Source organism: Salvelinus fontinalis, chromosome 34 (genome assembly GCF_029448725.1).
Source record: "Salvelinus fontinalis isolate EN_2023a chromosome 34, ASM2944872v1, whole genome shotgun sequence".
In the NCBI taxonomy this organism is placed as follows: Eukaryota; Metazoa; Chordata; class Actinopteri; order Salmoniformes; family Salmonidae; genus Salvelinus; species Salvelinus fontinalis.
Window position 1 is genome coordinate 30,576,275 of NC_074698.1, and position 22,382 is coordinate 30,598,656.

The 22,382-nt window shown below is 45.4% G+C and overlaps 2 protein-coding genes across 4 annotated transcripts in view; one reads left to right on the forward strand and one right to left on the reverse strand.

The window, feature by feature from the left end:
- LOC129833710 (guanine nucleotide-binding protein subunit alpha-13) overlaps positions 1 to 3,925 on the reverse strand; it is a 36,994-nt gene extending 33,069 nt beyond the window's left edge. Inside the window, exon 1 of the mRNA XM_055898487.1 lies at positions 3,563 to 3,925. Coding sequence (XP_055754462.1) covers positions 3,563 to 3,845 — 283 coding nt within the window. The 5' untranslated portion in view covers positions 3,846 to 3,925. The remainder of the gene's footprint in view (positions 1 to 3,562) is intronic.
- An 18-nt stretch (positions 3,926 to 3,943) lies between these two features.
- The window catches only part of LOC129833708 (regulator of G-protein signaling 9-like), a 31,953-nt gene continuing 13,514 nt past the window's right edge, over positions 3,944 to 22,382 (forward strand). The window contains exons 1-9 of one of the 3 annotated variants that reach the window (XM_055898479.1): positions 3,944 to 4,881; positions 5,587 to 5,677; positions 6,583 to 6,679; positions 8,480 to 8,530; positions 8,766 to 8,872; positions 10,990 to 11,041; positions 19,388 to 19,446; positions 20,312 to 20,388; positions 21,030 to 21,111. In XM_055898479.1, the coding sequence (XP_055754454.1) occupies positions 5,612 to 5,677; positions 6,583 to 6,679; positions 8,480 to 8,530; positions 8,766 to 8,872; positions 10,990 to 11,041; positions 19,388 to 19,446; positions 20,312 to 20,388; positions 21,030 to 21,111 (591 nt within the window). In that variant the 5' untranslated portion in view covers positions 3,944 to 4,881; positions 5,587 to 5,611. Of the gene's footprint in view, positions 4,882 to 5,586; positions 5,678 to 6,582; positions 6,680 to 8,479; positions 8,531 to 8,765; positions 8,873 to 10,989; positions 11,042 to 19,387; positions 19,447 to 20,311; positions 20,389 to 21,029; positions 21,112 to 22,382 lie in introns of those variants that run through there. The other 2 variants (XM_055898480.1, XM_055898481.1) reach the window with 2 other exon arrangements.

A 22,382-nucleotide genomic window follows, 5' to 3' on the forward strand; every position in this document is an offset into this window, starting at 1 on the left:
GTGCAGTGTATAGGGAGCCGTTTGGGACGAACCTCAGGACTCCCATCATTCATCTGTCACAGAAGACAATACACAGAGTTCCTCATGGGGATCCTGGCTGGGCTTAGCCAATCACCCACAGGTAGGACCTAACCTCCTGTCTCCATCTGTCTCTGTGTGTGTATATATCCCCCCCTCCTTCATGCATTTCACAGTGAGGATATGACATCATCGTGTGAGGCTGGGAACCCCCTGCACCCACCCACACAGGCAGAGCTACTGGGGATATCCTCCATGTCTGATGATCAAATAACAGTAAAGTACCCATCTAAAATTAACACAATGATTCAACATGGTCCTTTAATAGGAATTCTGAGAAACGGTGTGTCAACAAGTGTGCACCTGTCAAGAAGACATTAATGGAAGAGTTTAGTCTGTATGGCAGATCTAAGATAAATAGCTTCATCGTGATCAACGACTGACAAAGGGAAAAGTTGTCAAAAAAACAAACACAATGACTAAAATTGTATAGTTGACAATTAATTTATTTCCACAGGACTGCTACACTAACAAACCAGTGTGTAGCAGGAAACCTAAAGTAGTCTGCGTAATGAACAAAGTAGCCAACTAGGGGGGGGGGGAACCACCCAGAGCGGTTTCACCCCCATAACATATGTTTGTTTGCATAACAGGAGTTATCTGACTGTAGTATTGCTGTACATCTCTGGTGATATCGTTGTCTCGTGTGTGCAGGGCTGTGTTGTCACGACTACCAGACCTGGTATGACCACACAAGTTGGGAGGGAGAAACACCCCTTTCATGTTCTCTCTCTCTTCAGATTTTATACAGCTAGGCCTAATGCCTCAGTTTACCAAAACGTGACGGAAATCCACCGGTGTTAAACTACCAACAAAACACTTAACATTCGGGGGGGTCCTGACAAGTAAAGATTATTTACAGTAAAATAAGAAATAGCTAGCTAGGTAAGAAACAAAGTAGCCAATTGATCTAGCTAGCAAGTTTGACAAGACTGTCTGGGTGAATACAAACAATTGGAATATGAGTGATCACATCGCCGCCTCACAACATGGTTTTGAGTTGCCCTATAAAAGGACGCAGTGTTTCCGCGCATGGGCGTCGTAGGTGGTTAAAACGCTGAGGCCCAAAAAAATAACTGCCACATTTTTAAGGGGACGTATTTTTAACGAAAATCCTGTTACTGAAGGTATATCAATAATCCGTGATTCCTTGTCGGTCGGTCGTGATTGTATAATGTGTGGATATCTGTATGGAAACCGTCCGAACCTAACTTTTCTCCAAACCGGGGCACATAACTCTGCTGTGATCGACAGTGGTAGGCTACGTGGAAGAGTGTCTTGCATGGTGTTCGCACCTTTACAGACAGGTCGTGGCAACCGGCAAAGGTCTCATAGACTTTAATAAGAGTAGGGCGGCGGGTGCCAAAACGGAAGTGGCAAGGTTCATGGTGTTCGCTCCCGCGAGCAGCAGCGGCGGCACTGCTGGCTCAGCACCAGAAGATGAAATTAGCTGAAGTCTTGAGCGGCCGTAGCACATGGTTGACCAATGCACAGAGTTCATCTTGCCAACCAATCAAACAATGTTTTAATGACAATATTCAAGCTGACAACAATCGGGACCGCTCGTCTCTACACGGTAGCCAGATTTTCTTGCGGTTCAACTGCCGTTTACTGCTGATCACGTGTAAACACCTTTATAGTGCAGGTTTGAAGAAATGTTCGGTTCCGAGATGTCTATCAGAGGAGGCTCATGGGAGGAGCTATAGGAGGACGGGCTCATTGTAATGGCTGGAATGGAATAAATCGAATTGTATCAAACATATGGAAACCACAGATTTGACTCAGTTACATTCCAATGAGCATGTCTACATGCCAGTTTACAATTGGCTCATTCATCCCCCTCCTCTCCCCTGTAACTACTCCCCAGGTCGTTGCTGCAAATGAGAACGTGTTCTCAGTCAACTTACCTGGTAAAATAACGGTAAAATAAAAAACAAAAATAAAATAAATAAATGTCCTCCCACCAGCCACCTCTGGTTTCTATAACTACATATATTCACACATTATACACTGAACAAAAATATACCTGCAACATGTAAAGTGCTGGTCCCATGTTTCATGAGCTGAAATAAAAGATCCCAGAAATATTCCATATGCACAAAAAGCATATTTCTCTCAAATGTTGAGCACAAATTTGTTTACACCCCTGTTAGTGAGCATGTCTTCTTTGCCAAGAATTTAATGTTAATTTCTCTACCATAAGCCACTTCTGTCATTTTTTTACAAATTTGGAGGTATGTCCAACCCTGCATCACAACCGCAGACCACATGCATGGCGTCGTGTGGGCGAGCAGTTTGCTTTTGTCAGCGTTCTGAACAGAATGCCCATGGTGGTGGTGGGGTTATGGTATGGGCAGGCATAAGCTCCCGGACAACGAACACAATTGCATTTTACAGATGGCAATTTGAATGCACAGAGATACCGTGACGAGTTCCTGAGGCCCATTTTTTTTTTTTTTAAGGTATCTGTGACCAACAGATGAATCTGTATTCCCAGTCGTGAAATCAATAGATTCGGGTCTAATGAATTTATTTCCATTGACTGATGTTCTTCTATGAACTAACTCAGTAAAATATTTAATTGTTGCGTTTATATTTTTGTTCAGTATACACTCCGCACCAACGAACAAGGAATTACTAATGACATATTTACCTTCAGTAACCACCCTAAACATTTAAGTTTATTATCCGTCTCCACATTTGAATCCCCTAGGATGCCCATCCGAGTCCTCGTATACGGCTAGGTTTCCATAACATGAAAAGTCAGATATGCCATACATGACGTTTTCTAAAATATGTGCAATGATGGTTAGGATATACTTCATCTTGTTATATCCGCTGTGATTAAAACCATTTTAAGCTTTCTGATTTCCAAACTAGCTACCAAGTTATTTCACTATGACTGTTCAAGATTCATGTTTTTTTTTTGTTGTTTTTTTAAACACTCAAATAAGTTTATAAATAAGTTAGCTACAGAAACAAAGCTAGCTTGCGCATTAGTTAGCCAAAGCTTACTGCTAGCTGGGTAAATTGCCTGATAAAAACAGCTGATAAACTGTCATACTATTTTCCACCCCTGAATAATACTGACATGGGACCAACAATACGCGTGATATCAGAAGATATATTCAGACATCTGAATCATGTTCAAAGGGAAACCCCGCTCTGTCTGTGTGGCCTCATCTCTTCAAATCCCACTGTGCACAAACACTTTCAAATAACATGGGCGTTTCTTCTAGCTTTGTGTGTGTTAGCTAGCTAACTAGGCTAGCGAAGAAACAGATGTGAGTACGCCCGTCCTCCCAACACAGCTAGCTAGCAACGCATACCAAGCACAAGTTACCGAAACTGTTAGCATGCTAGCTGGCTGGCTACTTCCCACTCAGACATGAACTCTTGAACAGAGCAAATAAATCAACAAAGGCCCCGAAAAACTCACCAGTGGCGTTGTATAAAGTACAACGAACAACCTAAAGTACCTTACCTTTAATTACATTACTAAAAATCGTGGCCTTGAACTCTTCTTTTGCCCTTTGATCGAAGTCCTGACCATGGATGATGCGCATCTGCTTCAGGAAAGTAGACTTGCCGCTTTCTCCCGCTCCGAGTAGCAGAATCTTCACAAGCCGCTTCACGTACGTCTTATCCCGCGAAATACTTTTGTCTATTTCTTTAGATATCCTTAATTGTTCTGCCTCGTTACTCGTGAGGACACAGTTTGGAAAACATACTGATAAAACGGACCGGGACGGCAGGAAATCCGCCATCTTTGAAACAACTTCATCGATACAGTAGAGAGAGTTGGTTTGAGGCTAGCGACTAGAGTCTACTGGAGGGCGGGGCGGGGCGAGACGAGATTACGATAACGGGTGTGTGAGCGCGCACAGGGCTAGCACAGTGAGGGGGTTCGTTTATCTGGCCTGGTTACCGCGGCAAGGGGAGTTTAAACCGGGTGAAAAGTGATTGCATTCGTTTTGGAACCGGGCTGCCTCCCGGGCCTGAGCCAGGTAACACGCTCTGGCCGACGGCGAAGTCGGCTGAAAACAAAAGTGACGTATTCAAGCACGTGGAGTGATGAGTATAGTTCTGTATTTTTACATGCAAAAGTGATTGCTTTTGATAAAAACGATTTATCTGCCTTCCCAATGAAAACTAGTATGAAAATTCTTACATTTATTTTATGGAAAAGAGATGTATGTTTTTGGACGATGCACCTAGCTGCCTTGTTGACAACATGACCGAGCGGCGCAGATTGCTGTTTGATTTGAGAAGGGTGCTCCTCCCTCGTAGTTTTCGCCCGATGATGTAACGGGCCATTGTCCGGTTCAACCCGGGTCAGTGTAATAGAATTTTCTCAATGTGAATAAACGTTTGTGCGGATGACAAAAGGTCTAGATTGCCCATATCCTCTGATTTTGTTTCACTTTGAAGCCCACTCATTGCAATTTATAGAGTAACTGAAATGCATTGTTTTAGGCCAGCCTACAAGTTATTTATGGTTCGAGGTATTTCAATATAGGAATTTGTTCAAAAAGATAATTGCGAATAATAATTGATAACACAATTGAAAAATTCATACCTTTAATACAGTAACAAACCATAGCCTACACACATTGTGCCTCACTTAGAAAGACGAGTCGCCATCTTGGAGAAACGGCAACAAAATAAACAGTCGGTGGTTGTATTTGATTAACGTTTTATTAAAAAGCATGGATTTCAACAAACAAACAAAGGCACGTAACAACAAGATTCACTCCGAACACTCTCGTCTACACTCAACCTCGCGGATGTGGTCTCGTGGAGGTGAGATATACACTGGTTACAACATGACAACACATCAGAAGGGTGCACTGCATGCAGGTCGTCATAATTTAATATCATGCATTTATTAGCAGTACCACCTGGGTGCGGTAGAGGGCAGTGTATCCCCGGGGAGTCATGTCGGTCCGACACCTTCACCTGTGGTATCGGTTTTGGCACCATCTGTGGTTAAGGTTGGCTAGCCCTAGTTTACCTGTGAAATTCATAGGCCTAAATGAGAGATCAAATTAAAGTATACCTGTGACAAATTATTATTATTTTATCATCCAGTGAAGTGATCGCAAAAAAAAGTGGATTGTTTTTACCCCCTCTCTTTCACCACATTCTCGGGCGACAAATATTTAACGTGGATTTAAAAAAAAAAAAAATCTATATTTCAATAGGCGATAATCCAAATACTGTTACATTTCAATTCAAGGTTTTACTGCCATAATGCCACCAAATTGATAGTTGCTTGATGGTGTGACGTATGTTGTTGTCAATGTCACAAGTAACAGGTTGTTAAACCAGAGTTTAGCCGAGCTGTCATTGGTTGATAAATCCGTCCTCGCGCATTCTGGCCCCTCTCACGCAATCTCTGACGCGCGGTCAACGGAACAGGCTTCGGTCCCAGCCCCGGGTATACCATTATACCTGTGTGATCACTTTTTTCCCATGAACATTTCATACCTGGATTTTCTTCTTTAGGTCCGCGTATCGACTGATCGCAAACATGACAATTAGGACGCTGAGAGATTATGGTCAGCACTACCGACCACGGATGGCATGCCTAAAAAATGTAGGTTACCTACCAGTACGTTTACGTCATTTATCAGTACTTTTAAATGTTTTGAGAAAAAGGTAATATACTTTAGATGAACTAAAAGTTCACATCATGTCAATTGATTTTAGGTGGGCTGGTGATAGCCTACTCGTTGATATATTATTATAGTTTACAGTAAATTCACGAGGAGCTTCAAGATTGTTGTTTAAATTTCCCCTTTCATGTCTTAAAAAAACGAATCAATTGGTTTGTAAAAGTTAATTGTAAAATGTTATTTTTCGCAAGAGGTTCTAATTTGGTGGATTTGGCCGCTCAAAATCCCGTTCCCATCCAATTACAAATGGAACAGCTGTGAAGTCATCGCGATTTTCAATGTGGTAATCTGCATAGCTTCATCTAAAGATGCTACTAGACTCACACTATTGTTTCATGACCTGTAGGCTACTGTATATTTATTTTGTTTACAGCGAAGAGATTGTAGACCTCTCAGAGATCCAATCTCAATCTAATCTCCAAACAAGGCTTTCTTATACTGTGGGTCAGGACTCAAAGTTGGCCCTGGGTAATGTGAGAGGTGGGTCGTGAGTTATGAGAAGACATCTATAATCACCCACTATTTCTTCTTGATTCGGGTCGTTGGTGGACCATTTGTGTCACAGGAGGACGGTCAATTTCTCATTTGGGTCTTGAGCTAAAAAAGTTTAAGAACCCCTGCTCTAAACCAATTAGCTGCTTGGACAGCCGGGGTAAATGGCTCTGAGCCAATCAGGTCCTCCACATCTCAGAGGTCAGAGGTATCATACAGAACACATCACTATGACCTTTGACCTGATAGGACTGTTTTCTTCCATTTCGTTGAAACAAACCAAAGTGTATTTTGAGTGTGGGTGTCTGTCCTCTCTCCCACCACCCTGCTCCAGGTGGAGGTGTTTGTGGTTGAGATGCAGGATCCTAAGAGTGGGGTGAAGGGTGCCGATCAGAAACTCAACGTAACCATCATCCCACACGTCATCAACGGTGAGTCCAGAGACTCACAGCACCAGATGGCCGCCCCACTGAGAGACAGATCTCTTCAAACAATATCCCCTCCCATCTCTGTTATACTGTTACAATGTGTTGCCCCAGATCCTTTTCCTGGTGGAGTGAAATATGGCCACCGTAGCCATGTAGCAGGGCTGACACAACCCAAACATTCAACTGTAGCCATGTAGCAGGGCTGACTCAACCCAAACATTCAACTGTAGCCACGTAGCAGGGCTGACACAACCCAAACATTCAACTGTAGCCATGTAGCAGGGCTGACACAACCCAAACATTCAACTGTAGCCATGTAGCAGGGCTGACACAACCCACACATTCCACTGTAGCCATGTAGCAGGGCTGACCCAACCCAAACATTCAACTGTAGCCATGTAGCAGGGCTGACGCAACCCAAACATTCAACTGTAGCCATGTAGCAGGGCTGACGCAACCCAAACATTCAACTGTAGCCATGTAGCAGGGCTGACACAACCCAAACATTCAACTGTAGCCATGTAGCAGGGCTGACACAACCCAAACATTCAACTGTAGCCATGTAGCAGGGCTGACTCAACCCAAACATTCAACTGTAGCCATGTAGCAGAGCTGACACAACCCAAACATTCAACTGTAGCCATGTAGCAGGGCTGACCCAACCCAAACATTCAACCGTAGCCATGTAGCAGAGCTGACACAACCCAAACATTCAACTGTAGCCATGTAGCAGGGCTGACACAACCCAAACATTCAACTGTAGCCATGTAGCAGGGCTGACATAACCCAAACATTCAACTGTAGCCATGTAGCAGAGCTGACACAACCCAAACATTCAACTGTAGCCATGTAGCAGGGCTGACACAACCCAAACATTCAACTGTAGCCATGTAGCAGGGCTGACACAACCCAAACATTCAACTGTAGCCATGTAGCAGGGCTGACACAACCCAAACATTCAACTGTAGCCAACAGAAAGCTAGATAGCGGTGCTGCCCAGTAGGGGAAACAGTAGGGAAAACACCTCCCATCAATGCTACATTGTTGTTATTTAAAAACACATAATTCTGGGAAGTTGTGGGTAGTTATTGGACTAGCTAAGATTCTAGAGCTGCGGCAGATTGTCTTATAGACTGCCTGCCAGGCTTGCTACTGAAGGTTATATAAGACAGCTGTCAATTGGATCAGATCTGTGTGGGTGCTTTGTGCTCCCAAGCTGCCCTCTAATCCCAGGCTAAGACCAGGGCCAGGGGGGAAAGATCAGACCTGCATCCCAAATGACATAGTGCACTGCCTAGACTTATGGGCGTGGTCTAAACTAGAGCACTATATAGGGAATAACATAGTAACATGGTACTTCCTTCCCTTCATCTCCAGCCCTCCTGTTCATCCCAAATAGCACCCTATTCCCTACATAGTGCACCACGTAGCCTTATGGGCCCTGGTCCAAACTATATAGGAAATAGGGTGCCGTTTGGGACGAGAGCTGGAGATGAAGGGAAGGAAGGACCATGTGACAGACAGGAAATTGTCATCACAGTCATGGTACTTCCTGCTTCAGTGCTGGTTGTTATTGTAATTTGTAGTTTTTCATGACAAACAGACAGATATATAGTGACCAATCTAATCACAAGTTAAGCTATACGGCATAAACTCCCACACCATTGTTATTAAGGGATGGATTCTGCACTGTGTCTGAGCCAGGTAGTACCTTCAACAGATAGTCTGTGTGTAGACCAGGCCTGTGAGAGCCTCTGTTGTCATGCTGTGAATATCAATATTCACTTGTCATCCATCACACAGGGCAGGACATTTTAGCATGGATCGTCACCAAAATGAAGGTTACCACAGAAGGTAAGCAACTGCATTCTAGGAATGGATTTGGCTGGGTACTTATATAAATTAATCCAACACAATAAAATGTATTTTTTAAAATCTAATTACTACTTCATTACCATGTTATTATGCAAGCAAGTCATTACTGGTTAAATGCTGTAAACGACAGTATAACCAAGAGCTTTGATAATATATGAACTCTCACCCCCCCCTCCTCTCCTCCCCCCTCGTCTTCTCCCCCTCCCTCCACCAGAGGCCCAGGCGTTTGGGACCATGCTGGTGGCCTACGGGTACATCTACCCCCTTCAGAACCACAGGAAGTTGGTCCTGGTCCCCGACAGCACCCTCTACCGCTTCCAGGTACCTGCCTGTAACTACCTGTAACTATCTGTGTCTATCTACCTGTATCTACCTGTATCTTCCTGTAACTACCTGTGTCTACCTGTATCTCCCTGTATCTTCCTGTAACTACCTGTGTCTATCTACCTGTATCTCCCTGTAACTACCTGTGTCTATCTACCTGTATATCCCTGTAACTACCTGTGTCTATCTACCTGTATCTCCCTGGAACTACCTGTGTCTATCTACTTGTATCTCCCTGTATATCCCTGTAACTACCTGTGTCTATCTACCTGTATATCCCTGTAACTACCTGTGTCTATCTACTTGTATCTCCCTGTATATCCCTGTAACTACCTGTGTCTATCTACCTGTATATCCCTGTAACTACCTGTGTCTATCTACCTGTATCTCCCTGTAACTACCTGTGTCTATCTACCTGTATATCCCTGTAACTACCTGTGTCTATCTACCTGTATATCCCTGTAACTACCTGTGTCTATCTACCTGTATATCCCTGTAACTACCTGTGTCTATCTACCTGTATATCCCTGTAACTACCTGTGTCTATCTACCTGTATCTTCCTGTAACTACCTGTGTCTATCTACCTGTATCTCCCTGTAACTACCTGTATATCCCTGTAACTACCTGTGTCTATCTACCTGTATCTCCCTGGAACTACCTGTGTCTATCTACCTGTATCTCCCTGTAACTACCTGTGTCTATCTACCTGTATCTCCCTGTAACTACCTGTATCTATCTACCTGTATCTCCCTTTGTCTATCTACCTGTATATCCCTTTAACTACCTGTGTCTATCTCCCTGTATCTACCTGTGTCTATCTACCTGTATCTCCCTGTAACTACCTGTGTCTATCTACCTGTATCTCCCTGGAACTACCTGTGTCTATCTACCTGTATCTCCCTTTAACTACCTGTGTCTATCTACCTGTAACTACCTGCGTCTATCTACCTGTATCTCCCTGTAACTACCTGTGTCTATCTACCTGTATCTCCCTGGAACTACCTGTGTCTATCTCCCTGTAACTACCTGTATCTCCCTGTAACTACCTGTATCTCCCTGTAACTACCTGTGTCTATCTCCCTGTAACTACCTGTGTCTATCTACCTGTAACTACCTGTATCTACCTGTAACTACCTGTATCTCCCTGTAACTACCTGTAACTACCCGTGTCTATCTCCCTGGAACTACCCGTGTCTATCTCCCTGGAACTACCCGTGTCTATCTCCCTGGAACTACCCGTATCTCCCTGGAACTACCCGTGTCTATCTCCCTGGAACTACCCGTGTCTATCTCCCTGGAACTACCCGTGTCTATCTCCCTGGAACTACCCGTGTCTATCTCCCTGGAACTACCCGTGTCTATCTCCCTGGAACTACCCGTGTCTATCTCCCTGGAACTACCCGTGTCTATCTCCCTGGAACTACCCGTGTCTATCTCCCTGGAACTACCCGTGTCTATCTCCCTGGAACTACCCGTGTCTATCTCCCTGGAACTACCCGTGTCTATCTCCCTGGAACTACCCGTGTCTATCTCCCTGGAACTACCCGTGTCTATCTCCCTGGAACTACCCGTGTCTATCTCCCTGTAACTACCCGTGTCTATCTCCCTGGAACTACCCGTATCTATCTCCCTGGAACTACCCGTGTCTATCTCCCTGGAACTACCCGTGTCTATCTCCCTGGAACTACCCGTGTCTATCTCCCTGGAACTACCCGTGTCTATCTCCCTGGAACTACCCGTGTCTATCTCCCTGGAACTACCCGTGTCTATCTCCCTGGAACTACCCGTGTCTATCTCCCTGGAACTACCCGTGTCTATCTCCCTGGAACTACCTGTATCTCCCTGTAACTACCTGTGTCTATCTACCTGTATCTCCCTGTAACTACCTGTGTCTATCTACCTGTAACTACCTGTGTCTATCTACCTGTATCTATCTACCTGTAACTACCTGTGTCTGTCTACCTGTATCTCCCTGTAACTACCTGTGTCTATCTACCTGTATTTCCCTGTAACTACCTGTGCCGATCTACCTGTATCTCCCTGGAACTACCTGTGTCAGAGGCAGAGCAAATTACTAATCTTCATGTCACTGTCTGTCCCAATCTTTCCTCAGACCCCTTATTTCTGGCCCGTGCAGAAGTGGCCCGCTGAGGACATAGACTATGGTGGGTTTATCTTCTGTAGTGGTCCACTGAGGACATAGACTATGGTGGGTTTATCTTCTGTAGTGGCCCGTCTGAGGACATAGACTATGGTGGGTTCATCTTCTGTAGTGGCCCACTGAGGACATAGACTATGGTGGGTTTATCTTCTGTAGTGGTCCGTCTGAGGACATAGACTATGGTGGGTTTATCTTCTGTAGTGGCCCACTGAGGACATAGACTATGGTGGGTTTATCTTCTGTAGTGGCCCACTGAGGACATAGACTATGGTGGGTTTATCTTCTGTAGTGAAAGGAGAGTGAATGTCCAGTCACTGTCAGATACTTATTTTTATGTATTTAAACAAATAATAAATGAGTGGGTAGATCAGCTTCAATACTGCAGATAGACTGTGGCTTCTATCAATGTAATTGGCTGCATCATTTCCAATCTCCCATATATTTATTTTGTAAATATATATATATATATATATATATATATATATATATATACTCAGCAAAAAAGAAACGTCCTCTCTGCGTTTATTTTCAGCAAACTTAAAGTGTAAATATTTGTATGAACATAACAAGATTCAACAACTGAGACATAAACTGAACAAGTTCCACAGACATGTGAATAACAGAAATTGAATAATGTGTCCCTGAACAAAGCTAGGGGTCAACATCAAAAGTAACAGTCAGTATCTGGTGTGGCCACCAGCTGCATTACGTACTGCAGTACATCTCCTCCTCATGGACTGCACCAGATTTGCCAGTTATTGCTGTGAGATGTTACCCCACTCTTCCACCAAGGCACCTGCAAGTTCCCGGACATTTCTGGGGGGAATGGCACTAGCCCTCACCCTCCGATCCAACAGGGCCCAGACTTGCTCAATGGGATTGAGATCCGGGATCTTCGCTGGCCATGACAGAACACTGACATTCCTGTCTTGCAGGAAATCACGCACAGAATGAGCAGTATGGCTGGTGGCATTGTCATGCTGGAGGGTCATGTCAGGATGAGCCTGCAGGAAGGGTACCACATGAGGGAGGAGGATGTCTTCCCTGTTGAGATTGCCTGCAATGACAACAAACTCAGTCCGATGATGCTATGACACACCGCCCCAGACCATGACAGACCCTCCACCTCCAAATCGATCCCGCTCCAGAGTACAGGCCTCGGTGTAACGCTCATTCCTTCGACGATAAACGCGAATCCGATCATCACCCCTGGTGAGACAAAACCGCGACTCGTCAGTGAAGAGCACTTTTTGCCAGTCCTGTCTGGTCCAGCGACAGTGGGTTTGTGCCCATAGGCGTTGTTGCTGGTGATGCTGGTGATGTCTGGTGAGGACCTGCCTTACAACAGGCCTACAAGCCCTCAGTCCAGCCTCTCTCAGCCTATTCCTGTACCTGTTCCGCTGGTGTGATGTTTGGATGTACCGATCCTGTGCAGGTGTTGTTACACGTGGTCTGCCACTGCGAGAACGATCAGCTGTCCGTCCTGTCTCCCTGTAGCACTGTCTTAGGCTTTCTTTTGGTGTTTTTCAGTGTCAGTAGAAAGGCCTCTTTGGTGTCCTAAGTTTTCATAACTGTGACCTTAATTGCCTACCGTCTGCAAGCTGTTAGTGTCTTAACGACCATTCCACAGGTGCATGTTCATTAATTGTTCATTGAACAAGCATGGGAAACAGTGTGTAAACCCTTTACAATGACGATCTGTGAAGTTATTTGGATTTTTACGAATTATCTTTGAAAGACAGGGTCCTGAAAAAGGGATGTTTCTTTTTTTGCTGAGTTTATATATATATACACACATTACCGGTCAAAAGTTTTAGAACACCTACACCTTCAAGGGTTTTTCTTTATTTTCACTATTTTCTACATTGTAGAATAATAGTGAAGACATCAAATCTATGAAATAACACATATGGAATCATGTAGTAACCAAAAAAGTGTTAAACAAATCAAAATATATTTTATATTTGAGATTCTTCAAATAGCCACCCTTTGCCTTGATGACAGCTTTGCACACTCTCTATATTTAAAAATATATATATTTTCCTTCATTATATTCCCCTAACCCTACCATCCCTCCCCTAATTGGAGTAAACTAATGGACAACAACACTTAGGCTTCTACTTCCATCTTATACATATTATATATATTTTACGGACACAGTATATTTTACAATAGTTATCTTTTGTTTGTTTTTATTCCCATCCTTCAGCTACACTCAACCCCTCCCATCTGTCTCTGAACACCATCCAGTTTTGATTTCTATTTGCCGTATATTTTTCAACTGTGCTGTGATGTTTCACACAAGTTCTGAATCTTTCTATGAGTTTTAAAACACCCAGCAGTGCTATCTGATGAGTTAGTTCCAGGTAAATGTGGCTCCAGGTAAATGTGGCTCCAGGTAAATGTGTCTCCAGGTAAATGTGGCTCCAGGTAAATGTGGCTCCAGGTAAATGTGGCTCCAGGTAAATGTGGCTCCAGGTGTAACAGTCCTGACCTATTTATGTTAGTTTTTATGTGTTTTTGGTCAGGGCATGTGTTATGGGTGGGCAGTCTATGTTATCTGTTTCTATGTTGGTTTCGGTTTGCCTGGTATGGCTCTTGATTAGAGGCAGGTGGTTTGCATTTTCCTCTAATCAAGAGTCATATTTAGGTAGGGCATTCTCACTGTTTGTTTGTGGGTGATTGTCTCCTGTGATGTCTTCGTTATGTTCGATGTATTCACTTTTGGAGCTGTTTGGCTGTTCGTTCGTTTTGATGTACGTTCCTGTTCGTGAGTTTACGTTTGTTGATGTGAGTTTATGTTCAGGTTCCGTTGTACGTCGTTTTCTTATTTTGTAGTTTGTTAAAGTGTTTGTTTTCGTGTCATCGGTTTTCGTTATAAAATAAAGATGGCATATTTCCCTGACTCCGCATTTTGGTCCGAAGATCCTTCTCTCCTCACCTCATCTGAGGATGAGGAAAGCGACAGCTATTACAGAATCACCCACCAAAATACAGAGACCAAGCGGTATGGGAGAAATCGACGGAGCAACAAGGACTTCTGGACTTGGGAGGAGATCCTGTCTGGTAGAGGACCCTGGGCGCAAACTGGAGAATATCGCTGCTCTCGTGAGAAGAGTGAGGCAGCCACAGCCCAGGAGCGCTGGTATGAGGAGGCAGCTAGGAGACGTGGATGGAAGCCGGAGAATCAAGCTCGTAACCGGAATTATGAGGGGACTCGTTTTGCACGGAAGCCCGAAAAGCCCGTGAGTAACTCCCAAAAATTTCTTGGGGGGGGGGGCTAAAGGGTAGTGGGCTAAGGGCAGGTAGGAGACCTGCGCCCACTTCCCAGGCTAACCGTGGAGAGCGGGAGTACGGGCAGACACCGTGTTACGCAGTAGAGCGCACGGTGTCTCCTGTACGTGTGCATAGCCCAGTGCGGGTTATTCCACCTCCCCGCACTGGTAGGGCTAGATTGGGCATTGAGCCAGGTGTCATGAGGCCGGCTCAACGCGTCTGGTCTCCAGTGCGTCTCCTCGGGCCGGCATACATGGCACCTGCCTTACGCAGGGTTTCCCCGGTTCGCCTACACAGCCCGGTGCGGGTTATTCCACCTCCCCGTACTGGGCGGGCGACCGGGAGCATTCAACCAGGTAAGGTTGGGCAGGCTCAATGCTCAAGAGAGCCAGTACGCCTGCACGGTCCGGTATTTCCGGCGCCACCTCCCCGCCCCAGCCTAGTACCTACAGTGCCTATATTACGCACTAGGCTACCAGTGCATTTCCAGAGCCCTGTTCCTCCTCCACGCACTCTCCCTATAGTGCGTGTATCCAGTTCAGTGCCTCCAGTTCCGGCCCCACGCACTAAGCCACCTGTGCGTCTCCTAAGTCCTGTACACACTGTCACTTCTCCCCGTACTAGTCCTGAGGTGCGTGCCCTCAGCCAGGTGCCACCAGTGCCGGTACCACGCACCAGGTATAGAGTACGCTTTGAGAGTTCAGTGTGCCCTGTCCCTGCTCCACGCACTAGTAGGAGGGTGCTTATCATTAGCCCGGTGCCTCCAGTTCCGGCACCACGCACCAGGTCTACAGTGCGCCGTATCCGGCCAGAGCCATCCGTCTCCCCAGCGCCATCTGAGCCATCCGTCTCCCCAGCGCCATCTGAGCCATCCGTCTCCCCAGCGCCATCTGAGCCATCCGTCTCCCCAGCGCCATCTGAGCCATCCGTCTCCCCAGCGCCATCTGAGCCATCCGTCTCCCAGGAGCCTGCAAAGCCGCCCGTCTGCCATGAGCCTGCAAAGCCGCCCGTCTGCCATGAGCCTACAGAGCCATCCGCCAGACAGGAGCCGCTAGAGCCGCCCGCCAGACAGGAGCCGCTAGAGCCGCCCGCCAGACAGGATCTGCCAGAGCCGCCAACCAGACAGGATCTGCCAGAGCCGCCAACCAGACAGGATCTGCCAGAGCCGCCAACCAGACAGGATCTGCCAGAGCCGCCAACCAGACAGGATCTGCCAGAGCCGCCAACCAGACAGGATCTGCCAGAGCCGCCAACCAGACAGGATCTGCCAGAGCCGCCAACCAGACAGGATCTGCCAGAGCCGCCAGCGAGCCATGAGCAGCCAGAGCCGTCAGAGAGCCATGAGCAGCCAGAGCCGTCAGTGAGCCATGAGCAGCCAGAGCCGTCAGTGAGCCATGAGCAGCCAGAGCCGTCAGAGAGCCATGAGCAGCCAGAGCCGTCAGAGCGCCATGAGCGTCGAGAGCCGTCAGCCTGCCATGAGCGTCGAGAGCCGTCAGCCTGCCATGAGCGTCGAGAGCCGTCAGCCTGCCATGAGCGTCGAGAGCCGTCAGCCTGCCATGAGCGTAGAGAGCCGTCAGTCTGCCATGAGCGTCGAGAGCCGTCAGCCTGCATGGACCTGCCAGAGTCCTTCAGCCGGGATCTGCCCCTTGTCCCGGTGTTGCCCCTTGTCCCGGTGCTGCCCCTTGTCCCGGTGCTGCCCCTTGTCCCGGTGCTGCCCCTTGTCCCGGTGCTGCCCCTTGTCCCGGTGCTGCCCCTTGTCCCGGTGCTGCCCCTTGTCCCGGTGCTGCCCCTTGTCCCGGTGCTGCCCCTTGTCCCGGTGCTGCCCCTTGTCCCGGTGCTGCCTCTTGTCCCGGTGCTGCCCCTTATCCTGGTGCTGCCCCTTGTTCTGGTGCTGCCCCTTGTCCCGGTGCTACCCCTTGTCCCGGTGCTGCCCCTTGTCCCGGTGCTAGCTGTTTATTTAGGGGAAGGTAGTGTTAGGGTGGTCAGTAGAAGGGGTAGAAAGAAGAGGGGAGTGACTATGGTGGTGCGGGGACAGCGTCCTGAACCGGAACCACCACCGTGGTCAACTGCCCACCCGGACCCTCCCCTGGACTTTGTGCTGGTGCGCCCGGCGTTCGCACCTTGGGGGGGGGGTACTGTAACAGTCCTGACCTATTTATGTTAGTTTTTATGTGTTTTTGGTCAGGGCATGTGTTATGGGTGGGCAGTCTATGTTATCTGTTTCTATGTTGGTTTCGGTTTGCCTGGTATGGCTCTTGATTAGAGGCAGGTGGTTTGCATTTTCCTCTAATCAAGAGTCATATTTAGGTAGGGCATTCTCACTGTTTGTTTGTGGGTGATTGTCTCCTGTGATGTCTTCGTTATGTTCGATGTATTCACTTTTGGAGCTGTTTGGCTGTTCGTTCGTTTTGATGTACGTTCCTGTTCGTGAGTTTACGTTTGTTGATGTGAGTTTATGTTCAGGTTCCGTTGTACGTCGTTTTCTTATTTTGTAGTTTGTTAAAGTGTTTGTTTTCGTGTCATCGGTTTTCGTTATAAAATAAAGATGGCATATTTCCCTGACTCCGCATTTTGGTCCGAAGATCCTTCTCTCCTCACCTCATCTGAGGATGAGGAAAGCGACAGCTATTACACCAGGTAAATGTGGCTCCAGGTAAATGTGGCTCCAGGTAAATGTGGCTCCAGGTAAATGTGGCTCCAGGTAAATGTAGCTCCAGGTAAATGTAGCTCCAGGTAAATGTGGCAATTCTTCAGCCATTCCTGAACCTGCCACCAAAAACAAGCTACATATGGACAGTACCAAAACAGACAATCTAATGATTCTGTCTCTTTGCAGCAAAATCTGCAGAGCTGGGATGGTTGTATACCCCATATATAAAACATTCTATTGGTTGCAAGAATTTTATATAAAAATGGAAAATGGAAAAACTCAAAGTTTTGAATCCAGCATTGTTTTGTGTATCACTGTGACGTGGAGTCGCTAGATCGAAAATCTCTTCCCAATTATTTAGCGGTCTCTATGGCACAGCTGTCAATGTTTTGGTCCTTAAATGAAACTGGTACACTTATTTTATTTATCACACTTTTCTTTAACCAATTTTGGTCTTTAATGCAGAGCCGACAGATAACTTCCTTACTTTCTCCCCCTTCCACTTGCCTCTTCCATTTTTGCGGTAATGCTGCAATTAATTGGTTGAAATTTTGGGTAGAGCAGACATTTCCATATATTTATGTTAGCTGTGTCTTATTTATGATATAATTTACAAAGATTATACTTTGTAAATTAGAATATTTGAGTTTAACCATAATATTTGTGGTATTATTTGTTCTGTCTTTTCTGGTGGATTAAACTGAAATTGTAACCAACTTTCTATGGCTTTTGTTTTAAAAATAGCAATATTTTGGAGATTATTTCATTTTCAAATAACCGAAAGTGAGAGGTTGTAATCTGAATAAAGGGGAAAAGGCCATTCTTGAACATGGTGTGAGACATTCTTACTAATCTGCTAGAAAACCAGTTCAGATTTAAGTATAACTTTTGTATGAAGCCTTTAGTGAGAGGTCTAATGCTTTAATATTTGCTTTAATATTTATAATTTCATATTTATTATATAAATAGGCCCATTTAATTCTGTCTGGCTTCCCCTTCCAAATAAAATTAAATATTTTTTGCTCATATAATTTAATTAACAGGTCGCTAGGTGTAGGCAAGACCATAAGCAAATAGATAAACTGGGATATGACTAAAGAGTTAGTAAGGGTAAACTGGGATGTGACTAAAGAGTTAACCAGGGTAAACTGGGATGTGACTAAAGAGTTAACCAGGGTAAACTGGGATATGACTAAAGAGTTAATCAGGGTCAACTGGGATATGACTAAAGAGTTAATCAGGGTCAACTGGGATATGACTAAAGAGTTAATCAGGGTATACTGGGATATGACTAAAGAGTTAATCAGGGTGATTTTTCCACAAATAGACAGGTATTTTCCTTTCCATGGTAGCAACATCTTATCTATTTTTGCAAACTTTCTATCAAAATGTATTAGAGTGACATAATTTCTTTCTTTCGGGATATGAATACGGAGTATGTCAACTTCACCGTCAGACCATTTTATTGGTAAACTACACGGTAATGTAAAAGTTATATATTTTTTTGTGATCTAATACGTAACATAGTACACTTATCATAATTTGGTTGTAATCCAGAGAGGTTAGGAAGAGTATCTAGATCCTCTATGAGGCCGTGGAGGGAATCCAGATTGTGGATTGAAAAGAAAACATGAATCGTCAGTGTTTCAATGACAGCTGTTTTTAAGCCCTGTCAGCTACTTGTTAGTGTGACTGTTGTTCCAGCTCGTTAAGATAGTGACACGATAACATTCTGAGTCACATGTTCTCACGTAGACAAGCTGGTGATGTATTCACCCACCTTTCTGCACCTGGCTGAGGTAAAGATGTGGTGCACCTGGCTGAGGTAAAGATGTGGTACACCTGGCTGAGGTAAAGATGTGGTGCACCTGGCTGAGGTAAAGATGTGGTGCACCTGGCTGAGGTAAAGATGTGGTACACCTGGCTGAGGTAAAGATGTGGTACACCTGGCTGAGGTAAAGATGTGGTGCACCTGGCTGAGGTAAAGATGTGGTGCACCTGGCTGAGGTAAAGATGTGGTGCACCTGGCTGAGGTAAAGATGTGGTGCACCTGGCTGAGGTAAAGATGTGGTGCACCTGGCTGAGGTAAAGATGTGGTGCACCTGGCTGAGGTAAAGATGTGGTGCACCTGGCTGAGGTAAAGATGTGGTGCACCTGGCTGAGGTAAAGATGTGGTGCACCTGGCTGAGGTAAAGATGTGGTGCACCTGGCTGAGGTAAAGATGTGGTGCACCTGGCTGAGGTAAAGATGTGGTGCACCTGGCTGAGGTAAAGATGTGGTGCACCTGGCTGAGGTAAAGATGTGGTGCACCTGGCTGAGGTAAAGATGTGGTGCACCTGGCTGAGGTAAAGATGTGGTGCACCTGGCTGAGGTAGAAGATGTGGTAAATAACGTGTCGTATACTTCCCCTCTCTCTCCCTGAAGCCATCTACCTGGCCAGGAGAAACATCCGGAAGAAGGGGATGCTGGAGCCCTATGAGCAGGTACTACGGGTGGGAAACAAAGACTGGGGGGGAAATGCACATCTTAAATAAATCCCACTTACTACGACAGTGATATGTGGTTGTCTCAGCTAGCTATCTCTGGATAAGTGATATGTGGTTGTCTCAGCTTGTAACGGTAGTCCTCCTCTTCAACCGAAAAGGAGGAGTAGTGATGGAACCAAGGCGCAGCGGGTTGTGAACACATAATTTATTTAAAGACAAGACGAAAAAACACGAACTTCACTATAACTAACAAAACAACAAACGGAGTAGACAGACCTGGACGACGAACTTACATTAAACACGAAGAACAGGGAAAATAGACTACACAAAATGACGATGTACAAAAACAAACCGAACAGTCCCGTATGGTGCGACAAACACTGACACAGGAGACAACCACCCACAACGAACACTGTGAAACAACCTACCTAAATATGACTCTCAATTATAGGAACGCCAAACACCTGCCTCTAATTAAGAGCCATACCAGGCAACCCTAAACCAACATAGAAACAGACAAAATAGAATGCCCACCCAAACTCACGTCCTGACCAACTAACACATACAACAAACTAACAGAAATAGGTCAGGAACGTGACATAGCTAGCTATCTCTGGATAAGAGCGTCTGCTAAATGACTAACATGTTAATGTCAGATACATTGGCTGTCTCGCCCATAGGGCGATAGTGGTGGTTTAAGGGCTGGTGTTGGTTATATTCTGTTGTCTGGGGGGTTACAAAGCAGGATTGAGGATCTAGATATTTCTTTACACATGTTTCGGTCACTTTATCTCCGGTGGATTTGTCGTCTGTCTATTTGACTTTGAGTTATTTTAGTCAAAACATCTGTTGTTTTCAACAGCAACACTACGACAATCTCCACAAATGGATGAACCCCAAGTGGGATTTCATCGTGATGCAGGCCACAGAACAGTACAAGTATGTAAACCTTCTGTTGTCTGAAGACTGGATTAGACCGCTGTTTATGTGTTGGTAGGGACCCACACACTGTGCAGGCTTTTGATCCAGCCCACCACTAACATGTCTGATTCACCTAATCAAGAGCTGTGTGATGATTCAGACCAGCACTAACATGTCTGATTCACCTCATCAAGAGCTGTGTGATTATTCAGACCAGCACTAACATGTCTGATTCACCTCATCAAGAGCTGTGTGATGATTCAGACCACCACTAACATGTCTGATTCACCTCATCAAGAGCTGTGTGATGATTCAGACCAGCACTAACATGTCTGATTCACCTCATCAAGAGCTGTGTGATGATTCAGACCAGCACTAACATGTCTGATTCACCTCATCAAGAGCTGTGTGATTATAAAGACCACCACTAACATGTCTGATTCACCTCATCAAGAGCTGTGTGATGATTTGAATCAGGTGTGTTAGTGCTTGGATGAATAAAAGTCTGCACACCTTGTGGGCCCCCAAGACCAGGTGTAATTCAATAGTGACCTGTCTTTGTTTCCTGTATCTACCTCCTTTCTCCTGTCTGTTTCTCCGATATGTGTTCTGACTGTTTCTGTCTCCTGTCTGTCTGTCTGTCTGTCTGTCTGTGTCAGGGCTAATAAAGAGAGGAAGAAGCCAGACAGAGTGGTGTTGGACTGTCAGGAGAGAGCCTACTGGATAGTACACAGGCCACCAGTGAGTACAGACCCACCAACGCGTTTGTGTGTGTGTGTGTGTGTGTGTCCACAAGGACAGGATATTGTTGCTGTCAGCCTATGAGCTCCATAGCGTCTAGTCCTGCTGTCTCTCCATTCACTGTGACTCTGTTTCGTGATGGAATTGACTCCTCCGTAAAGTTTGATGTGGTAGTAAACAGCTCGGAGGCAAGTGCATCCTTTTAGGTTATTTAATGTGGAACTCACTTGACTAGTGACTACAATGGGGCTTCTCTGCTAAACGGCTACATAACTAATGACAAGTTAAGTTCACGGTCATATCCCTACGCAGAATACTCCAGTGATAGTTGTATCACCCAGTAGTGTTAATACGCTTCACATAGAAACTATATCAGCTCACATCTTCCCTCCGCTTAGTCTGTAGAACCGGATATGAGACCTGAATGAGACCTCTTAGACCTCTATGAGACCTGTGTCACGAACCGGCTCGAAGCCCGTAACAAAAGGGAGACAACGTGGAGATAAGGAATAACAAAATATATTTATTAAGGTAACCTAAATGCAATTAACAATGGTGTGTGTAATCAGTAATCAGTAGTGTAAGTGAGTGTTTTGGCAGGCATGAATGTGATAATGCGGTGTGTTGAAAGGTGCTAAAGCAAACAACCAAAAAGTCACAAAAAACCACAACAAAATCTATCAAGGTGTCTGCATGGAGAGAGTCCCCTCCATGAATGGGGAAGTGGTGTATTTATCCTGGGAGAGTGGGCCCAGGTGTTGCCCATGTAGCTGACGACCCTCCCAACTCCGCCCACCGGCATCCTAATAGGGAAACAAGAACAAAGAGAGAATACGGCAGACAGAGTGGGAGGGTCGTCACACCTGAATGAGACCTGAATGAGACCTCTGAGACTTGAATGAGACTTGAATGAGACCTTTATGAGACTTGAATGAGACCTTTATGAGACTTGAATGAGACCTTTATGAGACTTGAATGAGACCTTTATGAGACCTGAATGAGACCTTTATGAGACCTTTATGAGACTTGAATGAGACCTCTGAGACTTGAATGAGACCTTTATGAGACTTGAATGAGACCTTTGAGACTTGAATGAGACCTGAATGAGACTTGAATGTGACCTCTATGAGATCTCTATGAGACCTCTGAGACCTGAATGAGACCTGTAATGTTATTACATGACCAATAATGACAACAAGTTTCTCTAGTCTGTCAGTGACACAATACTACGCCCCGTTTCAATAACAAACAAAGTCGTTTTTTCCCCAACA